The sequence below is a fragment of the Zalophus californianus genome, chromosome 3 (genome assembly GCF_009762305.2).
Source record: "Zalophus californianus isolate mZalCal1 chromosome 3, mZalCal1.pri.v2, whole genome shotgun sequence".
Taxonomy (NCBI): domain Eukaryota; kingdom Metazoa; phylum Chordata; class Mammalia; order Carnivora; family Otariidae; genus Zalophus; species Zalophus californianus.
In genome coordinates, this window is record NC_045597.1 from 12,457,279 (window position 1) to 12,480,368 (window position 23,090).

Below are 23,090 nucleotides of genomic sequence, written 5' to 3' on the forward strand. Positions count from 1 at the left end.
GTTGATTTGTTTTTGCTCCTTGGAGTAGGACATTATGTGATGTTTTATTATATTGCCATCTTTCTTTGTCCTCTATATCAGTACTGTAACATCTCTGCATCCCTATATGTATTTCTGCTAATGCGTATCATTTCATGATTTAATATCTCAAATTGTATGTCAAGCTACATTTATGTCAGTACTAAATTGATTTTTACAGCCACGTTATAGAAGATATCAGTTTGTATTTAAATTATGATTTTTCAAGTCCTTTCCTTTTCTTAAACGTTTCTTTCAGACATGTACTGGCTTTCATGCTTTTTGATAAAGCAAGTAGAATACTATTAGCAGGGCAGTCAACTCTTGATTATCACTCGTCATTGTAGCTGATCGTACAGATCTTTATGTTATCGATTCAACACTTAGACACGGCCATCCACCATGTGCCAGGCACTAGTCTAATAACTCCACAGATCTTAACCAATTGAATGCTCACTGCAACCCTTTGAGGTGGATGCTATTATTATCCCCATTCTACAGATAGGGAACTGAGGCATAAAGAGGTCAAATAACTTGCCCAAGGTCACACAGCTAGCAAGTGGCTAAGCTGGATTTAGGGACCAGCAGCCTGACCCCCAGCTCATTTTCTTCTTTTTTTTTTCCTTAAAGATTTTATTTATTTATTTGACAGAGAGAGACACAGCGAGAGAGGGAACACAAGCAGGGGGAGTGGGAGAGGGAGAAGCAGGCTTCCCGCGGAGAAGGGAGCCCGATGCGGGGCTCGATCCTGCGGGGCTCGATCCCAGGACCCCGGGATTATGATCTGAGCCGAAGGCAGATGCTTAAGGACTGAGCCACCCAGGCGCCCTCCTCCCCACCGCCCCCCCCCCCCACCTCCGGCTCATTTTCTTAACCCCTGTGCTGCTGCGCCGCTGCCTCTGTCTTTGCAGGAAGCTTCAGAAATCTCCACTTCCTTCACCACTCCTCCCATCCTAAGAGCTCAGCCAAGTGGCTCTGTTGATTGGGCTCCCGTTCAGGTGCTTTCCTGGCTCTGCTGTTCACTAACTGTGGGACCTAAGACAAGCTGTTTAGCCTTTCTGTGCCTCAGTTTCCTTCTCTGCTTGGAGGGTTTAATAATGTACATACTTCACAGGGCTGCTACGGGAGTAAATGAGCTAATACATGTCAAGTTCATAGAGTTATGGCTGGCACATAGCCAGAACACAATACGTGTTTCCTGCTCTTCTTTCCCTTCCAGAACTGAAAAAGAGTTCTAATTGAACGGACACATTATAAATTACCTACCCCCACCCCACCGTTGAAAAAGGGAAATAAGCCTTCTGTAAATAATCAAAAGTTGACTGCGACCATACTGTGCAGCCAGCCTCTTTGTCTGCAGTCACTGGGCAGTAACCTTGTGTTGTAATCCACGCAGGCTACGGCCACTCGGACGCTGACGTTCTTCACCAGTCGCTGCTGGAAGCCAACATCGCTACTGAGGTGTGCCTCACGGCTCTAGACACACTCTCTCTGTTTACACTGGCATTTAAGGTTTGTATTGAACAGCTGGGCATGGTCAGAGCTTTACCTTTTAAATTCATTCTGCTCGTTTAGTGGAACCAGCAAAAGAACTTCCTGTGTTTTTTTTTTTTATTTCAGCAACTGTTTTTGCCCCTGTAAAGAAACCACACATCCTTAAGATACCTTAATGAAAGCGTTCCATGGTTAATGACTTGAATTCCTTGAAATAAAGTCAAGTTTAGCTGGTCAGGGTGTGCTGCACACTTGCACATGATGGAAACAGTCCCTGGAGGCCGTTAACTCTTGGCCGGAAGAAAGCATCCACCTGGGGAACACGGTTTTCTGTGCCCTCGAGGATGATAAATACAGGAACCCAATCAGACATTTCTGCCCCTACTTAATACAGGAACCCAATCAGACATTTCTGCCCCTACTATCTATGAGAATATCCAAATGTAGCAGCAGTTAAAATTAGCTATTTATATATAGAAGAGCAATAAGTAGAAACACATTCACCTCTTACAATTTAAAAAAAATGTCAGTAGATGAAGTGATAGAAGCATTTCAAGGATAGAAAATAAAAGGTGGTTTCGGTCTTATTTTTAGGTTTCAGCAAGTAATATTCAAGTAGGTGGAAATGGTCTCGCAAGCCATTCACTTGGTTTTAGGAACCGAACACTTCACAGTCTTGCTAATTGATTGCTTCCATTTCCAGTGCAGAAGAAGGAAGTTGAATTAGTGTTGATAATGCTATGAATATTGAAACTGTGTTTCCAAGGGTATTTGAAAAAGATAACTCAAGTCATTTTCTGCTTTACCTTGTCTCTGCTTCTCATAAGGCACATTTCTTTAGTAGGGTAAAAATAGTTACCCTGATATCATGTCACTTTATTAGACGATACCTTTATTCTTCTCAGCAGCCACGCCACTCATGTCCCCCCGAAATGTCATTACCAGGAACCCAGTGGAGGAGAAGGAAATATAGACCCTCATCAAAATGAGTGTGGGGGCAGCCATGTCCTATTCCACGGAGCCTCCACTCTCGTGGCTCTCGGAGTGTGGTCCCCCAGCCGGCAGCGGCTGCAGACCTGGGAGCTTGTTAGAAGTGCACAGACCCGGGGGGAAGATTGAGCTTGAGTGCTGAGGTGATCTCTGTCAAAGTCTACATGCCTGTGTGCAGAAACATTTAAAGCTCAGCACCCCCATGAAAAAGTGGGAAGATGGGCAGATGCTACAGCAGGAAGGGATGTCATGCCCCGCTGCAGGCTTACCTGGCCTACATTACAGGTTCATGAGGCCCACTGGCAAAGCAGCCACTGGGATCTTGCCCTGCAAATAATTTACTCAGCTGAGGCATCCTTTGGAGCATTTCAGAAAAATTATTGCATTGAGTTAGCTGACGTAATTTGAGAAAAATCACCTTCCACAGATAAAGCCCCATCGTGACTGAGTCTCTGAATTGACCACGTCTAGTAAGTTGCCAAAGGTAGCCAAGAAAACACATTCTTTTTTTTTTTTAATAGCTACATGGTACATAATTTTATTTTATTTTTAAATTTTTTATTATGTTAATCACCGTACAGTACATCATTAGTTCTTGATGCAGTGTTCCATGAGTCATTGTTTGTGCGTAACACCCCGTGCTCCACGCAGAACGTGCCCTCTCCAATACCCATCACCAGGCTAACCCATCCCCCCTCCCCTCCGGAACCCTCAGTTCGTTTCTCAGAGTCCATCGTCTCTCGTGGTTCGTCTCCCCCTCGGATCATTCTTCCCTCCTGCTGTCGTCTTCTTCTTTTTTTTTTTTTTTTAACATATACTGTATTATTTGTTTCAGAGGCACAGGTCTGTGATTCAACAGTCTTGCACACTTCACAGCGCTCACCGTAGCGCATACCCTCCCCAGTGCCTATCACCCGGCCGCCCCAAGAAAACACATTGTTAATGAGAGAAAACGTTTGAAAAGACTTAGGCCCTGCTACTGACTGAGGGCCTTCTGCGCCTCAAACATTAACCTTCACAACAGCCTGCTCTTGCGGATCTTCCTGTCCCCCCATTTTACGGATGAGGAGAGGCTGAGACAGGTCGGAGGATTTGCCCAGGATCCCTGAACACCTGGCCTGCCAAAGCCCTCGTCCTCCACCCACTACGCCGGGGGGCGTGGTGGGGAGGGGGGCGGGGCCGAGAGAAAAGATAAGCTGAGGGACGCCAAGGTAGCTGAATGATCCCATACAGAAAAAAAGAGGAGAATATTACCAAGCACTTACCAGATGCTGGTCCTGTGCTGGATGCTTTCACATGTTCTCTCATTTAATACATAAAAGGGTGTGTTTTGTAAACCAAGGTTGTTACATGCAGAAAAATATGATTCTTCTCTGGTAATTTCACAATGTCTGTGATTAACACAATCCCAAGTCAACCCTGACCTTTAAATAGTTGATAATGTTTTTTAATGTGTTTACAAATTTAACCTGAGAACGTATTTTTAGCAATCCTACCTTGTGCCTTTTCTTGATTTGAGCTGCCTGGTGAGAATCAGTCCGTGACGGTGAGAAGCACTTGGATAATTGGGTACTTCTAGGGAGTTTGTGGTGTGGTTTACACAACCATAAGCCTGGTCTGCAGAGACACATGACATTAGGTCACCTTAGTGATGGGTAAGCATTTGCAACTGAAACAGCTCTTCTCTGAGGTAGATTCTTAAAGTGCTGTCTAAATAAAACTCAGTGCCATATGCCCAGGAAAGGTACATCTGTCTTACATAGCACGGTTCTAGACATCTCCTTTTGGTACCGAGGGTTTAAATTCGTTTACATCCTATTCCTGGATCTTTAAAAATTATTGATGTTGTGTCTTCATTCTCTGAAAGGCTCATTTGCCCTAGGAGGACGTGTTATAACAGTCAAACCTGCATCCACATCAGACCGTTCCTGAGGTTTATTTATAACCTATGCTCCACCTTGTTGCTAGAGAGAAGTCATGACTTTCGTATTGTCTTAGTGTCTCATTTACTTTCCTGAATGAAATTTTCCTATCCTCACTACAAGTCTACAGGGATAAAAAGTAAAAATGAGGCACACTCTGGTGTTACCTGTGGTGATTTCTGAGTGGAGAAGTGAAGGGTGGTTTTGTTTTTGCTTCCGCCCTCCCACCGTGGACCTTTCTGAATGTTCAAAATTTTTTTACGTTTAGTGTATGTAACTTTCTAATTAGTGAAAAAGAGACAGCAGAGAGGGAGGACAGAAAATTGATTGGAAGATTACAGAAGGCAGCGGGTACATGGGGGTATGTCCAGGGTAACAGGTCCTTTACCCCTTGAAATGAGGGGTTACTTATATCTTAGTGTGAGTGATTTTAACTGCATTCTTGCAGTTAAGTGGGTTTTGGGATCAGAACCCAAGAAGGCTAAATCCTGAAAACAGGAAGCACAACCTTGACCAGAGAGAGTGAGGAAGGAAAATTTAACTCCTGGGGTAAGAACTTGGAGACAGGCCAGTTCCAACAGTAAGACCAGGGCTCCTGGTGATTTTTGTATGCACCATCTCTTCTGGATGTCTCCAGCAGATAGTGCTGAGAGAAGGAAAGCTCACATCCAGATCTGCGCAAACCTTAATCCAGCCATAATTAGGGAGAATGGTGGCCCCTGGGAAAAGTAATGTTCGCAGACAACAAACCATGTAAGCAGTTCCCAAAACACTGGAAACAGCCTTTTTTTTTTCCAGTTGGTGAACAGCTGCTCAGGGTTGAGAATTATATCATATTCAGTTAATTAAGTCCCATTTTCTGCTCATTAAATTGCTTCTCTTTCACATGATGAAATTCAATGCCGTGCCTCAGTATTCATGTTATAAAGATCCCTGTGAATTCCAGGTGTCTTACCAGCTGTGAATTCATCTGTGAATCACTGGACTTAAGAAAACAAAACTTATTCCTTCAGTAAAATTGTTCTCCAAAGTAAGAGGAGGTAAATCTTAACACTAATATTCTAGCCATACTTGGCTATTTAACAATTTACTTGGCCATAAGCTGTCTCCAGTCATTTGGCACAATTGTAAGATTAGTTTGAGATACTGGCCTCCTGACCTTTTTTTATTATAATCATCTTTGCCTACTTGTGCAGAATGCAGACGTGTGCCGTCTCCCAAACACACACATCTTTGTGCGTAGTTGAAGGTGTAGCTCTGTAGTGTCCCACACGTTTAGACACAATGGCTGCATGCTGCCTTCTAGCTCGGCAACCAGGTTTACAAGGCATTCGGTTAGTATGAATTTACTGCTGGTGTGAGAAAATCTGGCAGGACGGTGAGAAGTATGAACTGTTGGCCCTCTTGTTTTGCTTTGTTGAGTAAAACCCATGACCTGTTAAAATCCTGCTAGCCAACACTTAGTGAGCCAGACCCAAGTACGCATCAAATGCTTTCTGTACTTCACTCGCATATTTACAGTGGCTGTGCAAGGTCAGTTCTAGGGTCGCCATTTTACAGACGAGAATAGTAAGATTCAGTTTACTTGTGCAGATGATAAATGGTGCCTGATCAAAACCTGTACGTTTCCCACCTTACCAAACTTGTCTGGTTATTCATTGCTTAACAGAGTGCCTGAGAAGCCTGGAAAAAACAAACTTAATTTTATCTTTTTATTTTCTTAAAAGATTTCATTTATTTATCTGAGAGAGCGAGAGCAGGAGCAGGGGAAGAAGCAGACTCCCTGCTGAGCAGGGAGCCTGATGTGGAACTCGATCCCAGGACCCTGGGATCCTGACCTGAGCCAAAGGCAACGCTTAACCAGCTGAGCCACCCAGGCCCCCCACAAACTTACTTTTTGAGGACCTTACTTCACATACCTCGCTTCAATATTTTTCCCAGCCCGTTAATCAGCTGACACCTGTAAGGGCACTTCTTTGTTGGAATTTAAGGTATCACAAAGATTACTTCTGAATTGGTTGCTGGTATACAGTAAAAGTAAATAAATAAAGAGAAGCCAAATCAGTACTGAGGAACACTTGTCTTTCGAGCCATGTTATGGTTTGCTAGGAAGTTTTATGATTAGTCCCTCCCTTAATAGGAAAAAGCAAGGGGCACCTGGGTGGCTCAGTCGGTTAAGCATCCAACTCTTGATTTTGGCTCAGGTCATGACCTCTGGGTCGTGGGATCGAGCCCCGAGTTGGGCTCCACGCCCAGCATGGAGTCTGCTTCTCCCTCTGCCCCTCCTCCCACTCGTGCTTGCTTCTCTCTCTTAAATAAATAAATAAACTCTTTGGAGAAAAAAAAAAAACTCTCCAAAACAGGAACTTAGTTACAGGTTTATTCGTACTACATGAGGATTCTGTGCTTTCCCGGAGATTTATGGCAGTGTTTAAATTCTAAGTTGTCTTAGTACCTGGGACATTTAACCTTTGAGTCTGAAAATTGTATGCAACCTAGTAGGGGTGTCTGGTGTGTCTCACTAACCAAGCTGTCCTTGTGTGTTCTCAGAACCAGCTCCTGGCTGACCATGGACATAATCCTCTCATGAAAAAAGTTTTTGACGTCTACCTGTGTTTTCTTCAAAAACATCAGTCTGAAACAGCTTTAAAAAATGTCTTCACTGCCTTAAGGTCATTCATTTATAAGGTAAGCTGCTTCCTCGGGGGAAGCCCTCGTTGATGATCATCCTGTCTGCTTTGCACCTGGAGTTGAAGGGCTCACTGATCCCCACCTGCCCTTGCTCTCTGGCATTCACCTAGTTCCCCTCGACATTCTACGAAGGGAGGGCTGACATGTGTGCAGCTCTGTGCTACGAGATCCTCAAGTGCTGCAACTCGAAGCTGAGCTCCATCAGAACTGAGGCCTCCCAGCTGCTGTACTTCCTCATGAGGAACAACTTCGACTACACTGGAAAGAAGTCCTTCGTCCGCACACATTTGCAGGTGCGTGTAGGTTCAGTCTCCAGCGCAGTTGTGTTCTGTGGGATTCTGTGTTAGCAGGAAGACTTCGTCGCATTTACCTGTTTACCTCAGTGTACGTAGGGCAACATCTGGCCTTGAGACGGAAAACTGGGAAGTCACATTTACTGGTTTGGTTTATTTCATTCTCTACATTGTAAGATTTGGGCCCGAAGTGCATTTCTTTTGGTAAATTGACTTTTAAATATTGACTCAGTATCGGACTGACTGAAATTCCATTGAATCACCATCTACTAGAATCTGCGTGAGGGTGCCTCATAGCAAACATCTTAGGTAAAACACAGAAAGTCCAAAATGGTTCTTTAAAAAAAAAAAAATTCTATTTATTTACTTGAGAGAGAGTGAGCACAGAGGGAGAAGCAGATTCCCTGCTGAGCAGAGAGCCCAATGCAGGGCCGATCCCAGGACCCCAAGGTCACGACCTGAGCCGAAGGCAGACTCTTAACCGACCGAGCCACCCAGGCGCCCCAAAGTGGTTCTTTTCTGTCTTCCATCTACTGACACACCTGCAATCTCTCCAGAGTCAAAATGTCCCAAATGCTCTGCTCTGGGAACCATGCAAGATGTGGAAAAGTCTTATGTGTTTTTGTAGGCTCTCTTTTTCTGTAAACTCATGTAGGAGTGCCTTCTCCATCTCTGTGTTTATTCCTCTTTTGAACAAATACTTGCTGTTTGCAAACTATGTGCTAAGATTCATGGATACAACCATGAACAAAACAGAACCCTCTCCTGGCCCCATGGAGTGTATAGTCTGCTGGAAGATAGACAAACCCCGAAGCTCTTCTCGATACACTGTCCCCAGTGCTGTAATAGGGGAACTGGAGTGCACCGAGGAGGGGAGGGGCATCTGGCTGGGGCAGGGAGCCTTCTAGAAGATGTGAAAGTTGAATAGAGGTTAGCGGGTTTGGAGGGTGAGCATGTTCCAGGCGACGGATGCACAAGGGGGCGGGCCTGTCCAGGGAGCTGGAGAAGGTCCTTACAGTGAAGTAAAGAATATGGGTGAAAACAACTTGAGAAGACGTCATTGCGTATTTGGAGGGATCGCCTGGACTGTTGCTGAGAATGGATCAAGGGAGTCAAGGCCTTAGCTGGAAAGACTTCGGGGAAACCATGGTCAAATCCAGGCCAGAGAGGATGGTGTCTTGGACCAGGTATGGTAAGGTTAGAAGAAGGGGAGAATGAGTTGACAGTACTTAGTGACTGATGATACCTGGGGACGGTGAAGGAAAAGGAGGGAATAAAGATGGAATCCGTATGTCAGCTTTAGTGACTGGGTAAAGGCGGAGCGTACCCCAGACACCAGTGAAGACAGACCCCCCCCATCGCATAGTTAATATGTTTATGTTTTAATAAAAAATGCAAAGGACAGTCCACTTACTGAATATTTAGTGGGTATACATTCAAACCAGTTACCCGAGGAGGTAAATGATAAGGTCTCCCTCTTTATTAGAGAAAATAAGTGACTATCCATATGATACAGGCTTATCTGATTCTCATGCCTCTACACTTTCCTGATGAGCATTTTGCTATGCAAACAAAATACTTAAGGATAGCAAAATCACCTCCTGAAATGATCCTTGGAAGGGGAAAAAGATGACTCAGACATTGTTCCCTGCACTGGAATGATCTGTGCTCAAAACTTTGCCCTGTCCTCATGCACATCCTAACTGAAGGCAGGAGCCAAGTCTGGGGAGTCATTTGAAGGTGAAATTACTTGTTCACATTTGTGTGTCCCTAAGGTCATTATTTCCGTCAGCCAGCTGATAGCAGATGTTGTTGGGATCGGGGGAACCAGATTCCAGCAGTCCCTGTCCATCATCAACAACTGTGCCAACAGTGACAGGCTCATCAAGGTGGGTGACCCCCAAGACTGCCTCATCATCTAGTGTGGATGCGGACAGGCAGAACACAGCTGAAAGCCATGTGTCCTTCTTCCACCCTTGTTTTAGCACACTACCTTTTCCTCGGACGTGAAGGACTTGACCAAAAGGATACGCACAGTTCTGATGGCCACCGCCCAGATGAAGGAGCATGAGAATGACCCGGAGATGCTGGTGGACCTCCAGTACAGTCTGGCCAAGTCCTACGCCAGCACTCCTGAGCTCAGGAAGACATGGTTGGACAGCATGGCCAGGATCCATGTCAAGAATGGGGATCTGTCTGAGGTAGCCCAGCAAGACTCTCGAGCTGGGTTTTTGGGAAAACTATGTCTCATTCACTAAAAGAAGCCAATTGTAAGAAAAGTTTCCCGGTAATCGAAAGAAATGATACTTCAGCAGTGTTAAGCTTGGGGTTGCTTCACAACTTCTAAGCATCTCAACAGTTTACAACACTGTAAAGAAATGTTTCTGTCACAGGAGAGCATGTTTGAAAGCTCTTAGAAAGCATCCACGGTCACATACACTCCTGCTAATTCAAGTGCGCTCCGTTTCTGCATCAAAACTCCTCTCTAGTTCTAAAATTCAGCTCTTTTATGATGAAATTTAATGTTCCTGTTATTAAAGTAATGATAGGACCCTGCTTTTTCCTTTTGGAGGTAGTCCATTGTCATCTGTGGATGTGGTAGGCCTCAGAGCGCTGCCCGTGTACAGAGCGTGTTTCCAGGAGTAGACAGCGTGGGGGCAGGGAGTTGGGTGTGTGGGCCCCAGAGACAGAGCAAATCCAACACTTACTTACTCGCTGTGATGAGCCCATTTTTCACCCCTCTGTGCCTCGTGACACCATCTGTAAAAGGGGAGACATTAAGGACAGCAGTGGGCTGTACGGCAGGTTCTGTGTTCTTCTGAAAACTGTTTATGATTTGGGCCTAAAGCATTTAGGTATGGTCAGCAGTGTTACCAAAGAAGCGTGATTTTACTTTTAAACTTCGGTAATTGCCTAAACTAGTACAGTTATGTTCTACATCTGAAAATTTTATGTAACTGTTTTTACGTATTGATTATTCAAGAAGTCCATTCTGTTTGACCATAAATTTAATCTAAACTATATATTGGCATAATGAAAGTGAATTACATACTACTACTAGTAGTAATTTTTCTATCATTCTGACACAGAACCAGGGGCTCAGGCATCAGAATCATGTTCATTTCCAACAGCTGTTTTTTATAACACTGTGGCAACTTCGTTAAAAAGAAAAAATTTTTTTATCTTTCGTTTTAAAGTGTTTAGAATGTTACCTAATTAACATTAAGCTATAATTTTGGTTTAGAATTCTATGTTGGGAAGCAATTGCTACGTCTTTTTTTAAGCTGAGAGAAAACTATTAGCTGCTGAAATTTGAGCAGTTCTCTCAGAATCTAGAAAGACACATGCCTTTTCTTCAAATGGTCTTCTTTTTACCTTAAGAGAAATGATGCGGAAATCATCAATATAGTAAGAAAAAATGCTTTTCTTAATGTCTTATATTAAAATTTAGTAATTCTAAACAGAAATGAGCCTTAGCAAACTTACTACCATTTGTCTCAATTTGCAATGTATTTCAAAACTTCATTTTATGTGAATTGTTCCAGTTTTATCAAAAGGTAAGATGTCAGCTCTTAGAACCCTAGTTTCCTTGAGATCTAATACAAGTACATGCAGGCACTAGATTTCTGTCTGGGAGCATTCTGACGCGCTCTGTACATGGTGATTCTGAAGCACGTGTCTTTTATTGTAGGCAGCGATGTGTTATGTCCATGTCACAGCCCTGGTGGCAGAATATCTCACACGGAAAGGTGAGGAAGGATTCCTGTGTTTTGTGAAATGAATATAAAACTATACAAAGCAGCAAAGACAAGTGGGAGCCATTCAGAAAGATTTGGAGGTGGGGGGTTGGGGGGTTGGATTTGGGTGTGTGTGTGTGTGTGTGTGTGCACGTGCACGCACTGTGTTCATTGTTTTATTCACTGGTAAGACATTGGCTTGGCTTGGTAGGCACAGCAGAGGTGCCAATATCAAAAACAAAACTAGATGGCATGTTATTGTATAACCTTTAACTAATGGCTCTATCTTGCAAAAACTAGTTAATGGGCTTTGCGTCTGGGTATCCTTGACTGGCCAATGTTGAGCTGAGAGAAGATTTATTTTCCCTTCAGATAGTTCCCACTGGAACGGTTTTATCAATCAAATGACAGTTTTAACGGGAGATTATCAGACAACGTTCTTTTAGAACCACAGCCCAATTGGCTTTATTATGTGGGTAGGCAGCCTTGTTGGCCAGAAACCTTGCCTCCCCAGGGAGGGAGAGGGCAGGAGTGTGTAAGTGCGCTCTTTTGTGCATTATATGTTTGTTCCCAGTTGAGCAGTCCATGAATTCTTTCATGGGTTCTTTTGGTTAAACACCAGTTGCTCATTTCCATTTCAAAATCAAGAGATTTTTAGAAAAGCTGCTCATGTGTGCCTGTGTCCTGGAGCATAGCAGTACCAGATCTGGCTTACAAGAAGTCCGTTTGCAAAGTGAGAGATAGTATAAAGTCAGGTGCCAGGGCCAGGGAATTTCTGTATTTCTAGTCCAGCTGGCTAATTTAGGATGGAATTGAAGGGAATCTAGGCTTGTCATACATCAGAGCCCAAAAGAAAAAGAAATTGAAGAGGGTTTCCGTATTCTCTTGATACTAGCGTGATTTGCTGTTGAGACCTTTTGTCAGGTAATACATTTCCTCGTGTTTAGAAGCAGACATAGCCCTCCGTCCGGAGCTGCCCCTCTTCCCCTCCAGCCACAGCACCTGCCAGAGGAGGCGCCGGGGAGGTGAGCCTGAGGGTGGGCCCGGCCCCCAGGGCCCCAGCTGCCCCATCCACCTGACACTTAGAGGTGTGGGGATTTTCCCTTGCAACTCTGCATGGATAGACTTGGCTCTCCTTCCTTCTTTTTCTCTCCATTTCCATGGCACATGTTCCTATGCAAGGAGAGGACGCGCTTGGGCCACCCTTGTACTTACTTCACTGGAGCTGAGGCGTATATTTTAAATATACTCTCTACCCAGAAACCTGGGGGGTTGGCGTCTATAATTTTGCTTTTTTGTGTGTTAATGTATCCTCAAGCTCCTAGATTAATACTTGTCATAGGGGGAGTCTTTTGTCTCAAGGCTTGGACACTTTGACCGTCATGCAGCAGAAGAATCTCTCCCTTTACAAATCTACTCTTTTTTTAAATCATTATTATTATTATGTTCAGTTAGCCACTGTATCATACATAATTAGTTTTTGATGTAGCATTAAGTGATTCATTAGTTAAGTATAACACCCAGTGCTCATCACGGCACATGTCCTCCTTAATGCCCATCACCCTGTTACCCCCTTCTCCCCTCTGAAACCCCCAGATTGTTTCCCGAGGTCCATAGTCTCTCATGGTTCATCTCCCTCTCTGATTTCCCCCCCTTTGGATTTCCCTCCCTTCCCCTATGGTCCTCCGTGCTATTGCTTATGTTCCACATGAGTGAAACCATATGATAATTGTCTTTCTCTGCTTGACTTCACTTAACATAATCCCCTCCAGTTCCATCCATGTCATGCAAATGGTGGGTGTTCATCGTTTCTGATGGCTGAATAAATATTCCATTGTGTATATGTACCACATCTTCTTTATCCATTCATCTGTTAAGGGGCATCTCGGCTCCTTGTGGACATTGCTGCTATGAACTTTGGGGTGCACATGCCCTTTCTTTTCACTACGTCTGTATCTTTGGGGTAAATACCTAGTAGTGCAATTGCTGGGTCATAGGGTAGCTCTATTATTAACATCTTGAGGAACCTCCATACTGTTTTTCAGAGTGGCTGTACCAGCTTGCATTCCCACCAAGAGCGTAAGAGGGTTCCCCTTTCTCCACAAATCTCTTTCAAGTCGTGATTTCAAAATACTCTGTGTTCCTCTTTTTCCCAAAATATGGGAGGTCTCAATTCAAGTTTTGGGTTCTGTTTTGCTTTATTATAAACAGTGACCTCAAAATAGAGTAGCAAGATGTTTCAAGTCCTTCTGTACTTGATCGTTTTTGTCCAGCTGACATTGTCTAACTGACATATGACTTTTCCCCAGTGACTCCAAGATGAGTGAAGGCCCCAAAAGGGCCATTATTGCTTAAGGGGTTTATCCTTTTTTTTTTTTTTTTAAGATTTTATTTATTTATTTGACAGAAAGAGAGAAAGAGCACAAGCAGGGGGAGCAGCTGAGGGAGAGGGAGAAGCAGGCCGAGCAGGGAGGCCAATGCGGGGCTCGATCCCAGGACCCTGGGACCATGAGCCGAGCTGAAGGCAGACGCTTAACCAACGGAGCCACCAGGCACCCCTGGCGTTTATCCTTACCCCGGTTATTTATCCCAGCTCCAACCTTAGACCGTTTCCCCTAGAGAATCAGAGTGCTTAGGCCCCTGCAGTATTCATACTGCCGGCGCTCCAGCTCTTCGCCTGTGGGGAGGACAGGAGGCCCATCCTTACCCCTCAGGCAGCAGATACGGAACCAGCTAAAACAGCCTCTCAGCTCATGGCTGCGGCTGGTGAGTTCCTCTCGGTAGACTGCTCCATGAAGGAGAAGAGCAAGTTCTCATCTGAGTTCTGGGTTACCCTCAGCCACGGTGGGAGAGGTGACAACTTGAAGGAAACAGTTCTGTTTGAGTCATGTTTCTCTTTGATTGGCTTTGGCTTTATTTTTCTTGGTATCTGAGCATGGGTCACTGTACCAAATCAAATTATTGTTATTTTAAAACTACTAATTTGGATCCAGTCCCTGTTTCAGTTTATTTAGTTTATTTAAAGATTGCATACATTTTAATAAAGGTGGTTGAGAAATTAAAAGGATGAGGAAAGAACTGAGGGAGGAGAAGGCTAGGTATGAGGAAGCAAGTGAAGAGAAGCACACAGTGGCTGCCTGTGAGAACAGTGGCCTGAGACATAAGAGACTTCAGAGTTCGTTGTCTCCTTCAACACAGAAACATGGCGGCAGGAAGAACCCTCAAGGTCCGTCCGCTTACGGGTTACTGACCGGCTCTCTCCCCTGCTGTGTCCCTTCCAGGCATGTTTAGACAAGGATGCACAGCGTTCAGGGTGATTACCCCAAACATAGACGAGGAGGCCTCCATGATGGAAGACGTCGGAATGCAGGATGTCCATTTCAACGAGGTGAGCGCCTCGGCTGCCGGGCCCTTCGGTCCGTGGGTATCTCGGGCGCAGCTGTGCTCTGCCAGCACATCACACTGGTTTTCTCTCAGCAGCTGCCGCTACCTGCTTCACTCGGACTAAACGAACGCTCTAGACGGCTGAAACAGACCAGTGATAGCTCTGCCATCCCCCTTTCTAGGAATTCCTCCTTTTCTCTGGAAAGAGATTTTGAGGAGCTAGTTAGGAGCGAGGTGAGGCTAAGAGCTCAAACACATGTGGGAAAAGGTCCAGTATTTTGACCATAAGGCTTTTCATTCTTTCCAGCCATTAATTTCTCCCGCTCATGGGTTTTATTGCTATTTTAATCTTTTATTAGCATCACACTCTAACCAATTGAACTAACCGACCGCTCAGACTTTTAAATCAGTGTCCCCCACCTGACCTCTCCCCCGTGTCTGCAGACACGCAGAGCCATGCGAGGCCAGACTGGGCTCAGGGGCTCAGAGCGGCCCAGTTCGTGGCCTCACTTGCGTGCCTCAGCCCAGAGTCTTCTCACCCTTGGTGAGAGGGGAACACCCTGCCCTCCCCCCGCACCCCCCCCCCCCCCCCCCCCCCGCCCAGCAGAGAGCAGAAGGCTCAGCATTAGATCACTATGGCAGTTCCTGCCCCCCTCTTGGCAAAACAGGATCACCTTGCAGCACTTACCTGGAACCAGAAAGCTTTAAAATAAAGCGAGGCAGTGGAACAAACGCCAGGTGTCTGCCTGTGTTCCCTGAGTTTCCTCTTCGGTCACTGTCCGTCAGAAGGGCTTTCCCTGTGTACCTGCCTCCCCTCAGCTCACAGCCGAATGGAACAGTCAAGGGAAGCTTGTCGATCCTGCCTGTCTTTTAAAGAAAAGTAAAATTGTCTGTTCCTTTGTGTGGAGAGAAAGAACAGTGAAAGAAATAAATGTCTTCTGCCTCTGTTGTACTTGTTTTTATGAGGTGAAGGTCCTACAGTTAATATTATTGACTTTTAATCATGCTCTTGCCAGTAAGTAGGGCCACGAACACACATCCTCCCTGACATTAACCAGTCCAAGAATCAGTTCAAAGTGTGGTCCAAGAAGCCTTGGGGTCCCCGAGACCCTTTCAGGAAGTCTTTGAGGTCCCTCCTTTTCCAACCGAATGTGTGTGTGAGGCTGGACTTGCTTTGTATACATCATCCAAAGCAGCATGTTGAACAGATTGAATGCAGAAAGCAGGTATGAGAATGCGGGTTTCTCCTATGATGTCAGACGTTAAAGAGAGTTGCAAAAATGTAAAACAGTGCTACTCTTTTCCCTCATTTTTGGGGGGGAGAAAAATGTTACATTTTTCATTAAAAAATGTTATTTTTTCATTAACATGTAATAAATTTATTGTCTTAATTAGATTAATAAATCTTTTAGCATTTTCCAGTTGCCATTCCTAATATTATAAATATGGAGAGAGAACACCCATATACATAAAAGTTCTCAGTAATTTTTAAGGCATTCTCAATAATTTTAATTATATATATATATATAAAGGGGTCTTAAGGCACCATAATTTAAGAACCACTGTCATAAATTGGTCTCAAATGACCTTCTAAATTAAAAAGTAAACATGAGAAAGAAGGATAATATTTTGAGTGCATTTCACATTTAAATATTAAAGTAATTTTAACTATGATAGATGAAGTTTTCTAGGAATCCCAAAGGAAAAAAGCAGTTGATTATTGCATGGTATTGACAGTTCAGCTGTCTCTCTACCTTGAAACACCTGGGCAGATGGTAGTTTTTAATTTTTGCTCTGAAGTGTGAAACCTGTTGCTGAGGCAGTAAGGTTTGCACACTCTTGGCCTTGAACTTCAAGGCGAGTGTGACTGGGTTTTTCTCTGAGAAGACGCTCAGATGTATTGTCTCCTTGCAGAAACCACCCTTGTCCAACCCGGTACCTAGACAGACCTCTGGAGTACAGCATTTTGTTTAGAATTTGATAAGGAAAGCAGTGGTGCCAAGAACAACTAAAGTAAACAGTTCTCAGTAACCTGTCCTGCGGGGATGATAAAATGAAGCTCAGGGGTTTGCTCGTCTGATTAAGTAACAGGCTGGAGTAATCACTGCAGGCTAGAGAATCAGCCGAGGAAATCAAGCTCAGGGTTTATTGAGGAAATTTGTGAATGGCACCCAGCCTGAGTGATAACTAAACATGTGAGAGGGGTAACTTTATCAGTGATTGCCAGAATATGGATTTTCCACCCTGTCATTGAAGCATAAAGTTGGTAAATGTTTAACAAGGTCCATAGTACGCGATGATCTGTAACGATTAGGATATGACACAGTGGGGTTATAAAGTCCTAAGCAACTCCTGCATGTCAAGATTGAAACTAGCTGGGAGTTGAAAGAAGAACATGTTCCAAAAGTCAGGAAAGCAGAAATTGCCACCTACATTTTTGCTTTGACTATCAGGATGTTTCAAGAAAAAGAGGAAGTTGAACATCTCTCTCCCAGAAAGAGTTTTGGGGAAAGCTGAAAGGAATAGGTGTGTAACACATAGCTTAATAAAAATCATTGCCCTTTTAATCTGCATTATTAGATGTACTTAAATGCCTTGTGCTCTCCTAACATGATTTTCGTGGAGCTGCATAAGAACACACAAGTCTCCTAGCAGCAGACCTCAGATGGGTTTTTATTGATCACAGTTCATCTTCCCTGACTCTGATCTAAAGAGCAGACTGCCTCCCAGCTGCTTTTGATTAGATAAAAAGAAACATCCCATTCCTGTTTACAATTCTGTTACGCAAGTTAGAGCCTGTGCAGATTGAAGAATTCTGAGTCCCCTGTGCGTCAGAACTCCACACAGCCCATGAAGTTTTGAGATTCCTCCCTCAGCATCCCATGTAGAAATAGGCAGCACACTCGGGACATTGAAGAAAGGCTAATAAAGGGACTACTTTGAAAAAGTTTGGACAGGGTGTAGGGAAACCAACAAGTAATATTGCAGTACCCTCTAGGTTAGCAACATCTGGGGTACCCCCTCTCACCCTGTGGGCTAGGGGAGGGGTGAGGGAGAAACTCCACAGGGGGGCCACCTGACAGGTTATAGGGGAGAGCTCGGTCCCATACCCTGACAGGGAGGGACATGTGTGTAGCCACCCCATCCTCACTTTCCGCCTGCCCTCCAGGCTCCTACTGGACCATCCATTGGCTGAACTCAGCCAGGAGCCAGAGGACAGGGAGCACAGCCTGCAGGCCAGCAGTCCTGGTGCATCAACCTCCCAAAGCCCAGAGCTAGGAAGGATGCGCCAAGAGGGACTTTGGAAGGGGAAATAGAAAATACAGTCCATTCTCACCATTTGCCCACTTGCCAAAATTGCTTTATTACCCCCAAATCAATATCCATGTAGGCACTTTTGTGGTCATGCAGGTCATTGCAGTAGTGACCAGTGAACTTTGCCCATGGACTGGTCTAACTGGTCTACCCTTGGCTCATACCAGGACTTACTGGCCCGCTTCATTTTGCAAATATTTACAGAGCTTCCTTAGCACTGAACTAGGTGCTGGAGATAGAAATGTGAGCACAATGTGGTCTCTGCCCTACCACACTATACTGCATGCGGTGCTTTCTTCCCATTGAGGAGAAACACCAAAGCCACGGTCTGTTATAGTTTGAATTGAAGTTGTCTGAGTTCTTTGTGACCTGGAAATTTCTGTATTTACATAGATTGATTCATTCCATAAACGAGCTGTGTTCCATGTGGTAGCTTGGGGTTATATAAGTGATGTGCCTACCTCAGGAAGCATCACCTGGTTGAGTAGTCCTCAAATTTTAGTACGCTTAGTTAGAAATTACTTAGATTCCTGTTACAGATACAGATTTCCAGTCTTCCCACTCTGCCAGTCCCCAGATTCAGTTGGTTGAGTGTGGTACCTGGGAATCTGTATTTTAAGCATCACAAGTGATTATTTTGCTGCAAAGGGTTTTCAACTCTATCTTGAGAAAAAATAATACGGTGGACATGTGAATTAAGCCATAAAGTATGCCATTGCCCAAGCCTGGTCACACATTTATGTTATTTTTTTTTTTAATTCTATTTATTTATTTCTCAGAGAGAGGGAGAGAGAGCACAAGCGGGGAGGAGAGGGAGAAGCAGGCTTCCCACGGAACGGGGAGCCCGATGTGGGGCTCGATCCCAGGACTCTGGGATCATGACCTGAGCCGAAGACAGGTGCTTAACTGACTGAGCCACCCAGGCATCCCCGTTTACATTATTTCTAAATGGCAGATAATAGGGACAACATCTAGCTTCATAAGTAAGGTTAGATTAATCAATGCTAGATGGAAAAGTTAGCATTTAAATAAAAATTTTCAAATACCCTGTTTTTGTGCACACACATACACGCCCATATACGACATTAGTGTGCTATTCCCACAGACAGGTGCCCAGTGAGCTCAGTCACATCTCTGGGGCACACTGAAGACTGGAACTGGCTAATTTTTCAACAGTTGTCTCAATTGCTCATGAGGTTGGGGCACTGAGATCTTTTTAAGATCAGTCTGATAGCATAAAGTGTGAGCTTTCCAGATGCATAAAGTTCATCGAGGGTTTTTTTTTTTTCCAACCAGTAATTACTTATTGTTCTTTGCATGTATTGGCAATTTAGAAAATGTATCTTGGCATTTAAATTTTAAGCAAGGTGATAAAACCATCAAGCTTTCTGTATAACCACCATTCAAGGTTATCACTATGACCATTGTCTGGATTAGCTCTGATTTTTCAGGTGCAGTGATTGCTGGGAATTCTAAGTAAATTAATACACGGAATTTCTGCTGAGAATATCATTCATATATGCCCCAGTGTTTAGTTACTATGACGTCATAGTTCCTATGACTCTCTAATTTTGTGTTGACATATGGTCTCTCAAACTGAACTGTGATTACTGGTTCTTTCTTTTTTTTCTTTTACTTGTTATTTCTGTTCAAAGAATTATTACTTGATGCACCAGCTCTAAATGTCTAGGTATATATAGAGTTGACATTAGCCTGAATAATTTACCTTACTAAATTAAACTTTGGTGTTCAGAATCCATACTCTCCACTTTTATGAGAGGGCTCTTTTCTTATAGAAGCTATTTTTAGTTTGTTTTTTTTTAAGATTTATGTATTTGAGAGAGAGAGAGAGAGTGTGGAGGAGGGGCAGAGGGAGAGACTCTTCAAGCAGACTCCCTGCTGAGCATAGAGCCTGACGTGGGACTCTATCCCACGATCCATGAGATCATGACCTGAGCCGAAACCAAGAGTCAGACACTTAACTGACTGAGCCACCCAGGCGCCCCTTAGTTTGTTTTTGAGTAAAATCTATACAGACATTGCTTTTTGTAGTATATATTATCATTTCTTCATAATAATAACTGATATCAGACTGATAAACTATAGATCTGCCTCCTGAATCAGAAAAAAAGATAAAATAATGTCCAGTAGCATATAAAAGTTGATGATGTGTTATTTCCTAATTCCTGATTGCCATCAAATTGTGATACTTACTTCAATTATTTACTAAGCTCTGTTGGCTTTATCAAATGTTCTCATTTTCCAACCATTCTGGAGGAGTTTCCCTGGTCGAAGTCCATCTTTCTGAACCAAATATGACAGATTTTTCCATAATTAACTCAGTTGCCTATAGCATTGATATGCTACTTGAATTCAGGTTTCATTGTTATTAAACTTTTCACGTGTTTCTGGTTTGACTGAACAAGAGTAAGAATAGTATTCAAATCTTAGACTGCCAATTTGGGGCATTTGGCCCATAAATTCTATTTAATATATATTTATTCAGTGTCTAAATCTAGGGCCATTTAAAATATACCTGAAAGGCTGCTGTAAGGATACCTTACATGAATAGACAGAAGATTATTTCAAAATCAAGTAACATCTTCCTTATTGAATACATCATTGTGGTAGTTGACGTATGCCTATATGTATTTTCATATCTCAAAGTTATCTGCATTTAACTAATTTATTTTTGACATAAGAGTATAGCTCTTTAGTGTGTGTAAATCCTTTCCACACCACCACCCCATCCCAGCCTCTTCTCTTGCCACTTGCTGATTCAGATTTTATACTCTGAATAACCCCTCAGACTACTTGTAAATTCCTTACCCATCATGCTGCCCTCTGCCCCTGAATCTTTTGCCCCTGCTCGTCCCTCTCCCTGGAATGTCTCCCCTCTCTTCCTTTCTACTGCCACCTTTCACCTTCGCCTTGCTAACTCCTGATCATTTTTAAGACTCAGTCACCACTTTCTAGAACACTGTGTGTTTCTCCTTTCCCACATCACTAGGTGGATGCCGTTCCTGTCTGCATCCCTGATTGCCTGCGTGTTTCTTTATCAGCACTTACCAGCATTTTTTGTAATCTCTGTATGGATCAGTCTTCATACTGGACTCTTTGAGAGCAGGAAGTGCTTTATTCTCTGGTCATTGGCCTCCCCAGTACTCACCCAGAGACACACTGACTACTGTTAAATAAATAAACCCCTACGGCTCTCATTTCAGAGCATCTGCCCTTGTGACTTGCAGTTTGGGCACGTATTTGAAATCACTGTTTTCCTCATCCTCGGTATCTTAACATGTACCTCACGTCTTACAGTTGGTGGTCATGAGCCTCTAGTACATGAGTTCTAGTTGCTCTGAAGGATAACCTGTGTGTGTCTTTGAAGGCCTCCTGCTCAAAACAAATTTCATTTATGTGACATAGCCTAATAAACAACCTGCCTTCCACATTTATAGAAATAGAACCATTTTTATAAATTACAGAAACTTAATTTTATTTATATAAATTTGCCTTATAACCCCAATGTCAAACACAGTGCCTTGCACATAGTAGATGCTGGGTAAAATGTGTGAATGAATGAAGGAAAGAGTCAGGTTAACAATGTGGTTGTGACTACGCCTAGTTATAACTTTTATAATTCTTTGAGAAGAATTTTCAATTTTCTGTGAGATTACATTAAAACGACTCTAGATGTTTATTGTGCTATAACTGCTACAACATGAAATTAAGAATCTGTAGGTCTCTTTGGTCCCGTCCACAAACAGGGTATCATCATTGTGTATTCACCCCTGTTGTGTGGATTATCCTATACTAGTGGAACCAATTATAATTTTTTAAAGAAAGTTTACATTTCTCTTTGAACAAAGCCCAATATTGAGAAAAGGGGCCAAATGAGTAGTCTGTAAGTTAAGCCTAAGGATAGTTTTAAAATGGGTAAAGTTCCATTTGACTTACCTTATCAGAAGAATGCTTTGGGTGTACCTTTTCTCATCCCTGATGGGGAATTGAGCCTTCCAGAATTCCATCTCTGCCTGTAGTCCCTCAGCACCATTGAGAAGGAAGATGCTCAAAAACTACCCAGTAGCAACGTCTTTGACCTAAGGTGCGCAAGGAATGCCAGGCTTTGATAAAAGGACTGTTAACTCACTTCCCGACAGCAAAGGGCAGCTATGAATAATATTGTTATATTACTAAGAAAAATGCAGACTAATTCATTCCTCCAAGAAATTCCTAACCACCAAATATGTGGGTGGCACTATGGGATATTACATAGCCCAGTGGAAGTAAGATACCAGTTTTTAAAAATCACTACAAAGTAGAAAGCGAAGATTGAAACAGGAGAGATTTATTTAATTGGCCTGTGAATTTAACCACACAGCATTTATAGTTTTCAGAGCATTTTGATGGGTAAAATTTTATTTGATCCTCACGACCACCAAATTAGGTTAGACCTTTATTATATCCCCAGTTTTACTAATATGGAAAGGTAAATATATTGATACTGACATTATACAGGTTTTATTTGTATGCTTTTATCTAGCTTTTTATCATCAGAGGAGTGTGAGAATTTGTCATGCTCAGCCTGGGCAAATTCTCTCATTGGAAAAGATTTGAGACAAAACTTAAAAAGATGTATGTCTTTATAATACAAATGCACAAGAAGAGATGGTATTAGAGCCTTTCCTGATTTCTTCTTTGTCTATAGCTGTTATAGTAGTTACTATGTAATGTTTAGTGTTTGCACTTAAAAGACCTGCAATAAAAGTGTGAGACAACTGGTATACCTCTTTATAAGCATTGGCTCAGAGTTTAGTTACACTGATGACAGTTTTATGATTTGTATGTGGTAAACATGATATAAAAGTTAAATGCCTTGCTTTAAAGATGGTTTTTTTAAAGTCAGTATTTTCTGACAAATTGATTGACAACTGCTTTAGAAATGTTTATCTTTGGGGCGCCTAGGTGGCTCAGTCGATTAAGCGTCTGACTCTTGATCTCACCTCAGGTCTTGATCTCAGGGTCATGAGTTCAAGCTCCGCATTGGGCTCCACACTGGGTGTGTAGCCTGCTTAAAAATATATGTATATTTATTTTCTTTGGATCTATAAACTGTAAGCATTAGGCCTGTAATGAAACATTAGGTTAGGAATGAAAAACAAAGGTCCTGTCCTTCATTTACAGTATAATAGAGGATACAAACATGTTTAAAGGCAGCTAGCCTTAAAAGATACATTAGTGGATTT

At 43.1% G+C, this 23,090-nt stretch overlaps 1 protein-coding gene and 1 long non-coding RNA gene across 29 annotated transcripts in view; one reads left to right on the forward strand and one right to left on the reverse strand.

Moving 5' to 3' along the window:
• DOCK9 (dedicator of cytokinesis 9) overlaps nt 1–23,090 on the forward strand; it is a 283,449-nt gene that overhangs the window by 238,436 nt on the left and 21,923 nt on the right. For 11 of the 28 annotated variants that reach the window (XM_027590636.1, XM_027590639.1, XM_027590641.1 and 8 more), the window contains exons 39-45: nt 1,415–1,530; nt 6,975–7,112; nt 7,226–7,408; nt 9,184–9,297; nt 9,394–9,609; nt 11,100–11,157; nt 14,427–14,533. In XM_027590636.1, coding sequence (XP_027446437.1) covers nt 1,415–1,530; nt 6,975–7,112; nt 7,226–7,408; nt 9,184–9,297; nt 9,394–9,609; nt 11,100–11,157; nt 14,427–14,533 — 932 coding nt within the window. Of the gene's footprint in view, nt 1–1,414; nt 1,531–6,974; nt 7,113–7,225; nt 7,409–9,183; nt 9,298–9,393; nt 9,610–11,099; nt 11,158–12,092; nt 12,171–14,426; nt 14,534–14,625; nt 14,764–23,090 lie in introns of all 28 variants that reach the window. The other 17 variants (XM_027590615.1, XM_027590622.2, XM_027590621.1 and 14 more) reach the window with 3 other exon arrangements.
• Nucleotides 14,608–21,943, reverse strand: LOC118356853. The gene is made up of 3 exons (XR_004819982.1): nt 21,802–21,943; nt 15,218–15,396; nt 14,608–14,727 (listed from the first exon to the last, which is right to left on the reverse strand). It is a non-coding gene; the product is annotated as an uncharacterized LOC118356853 (long non-coding RNA).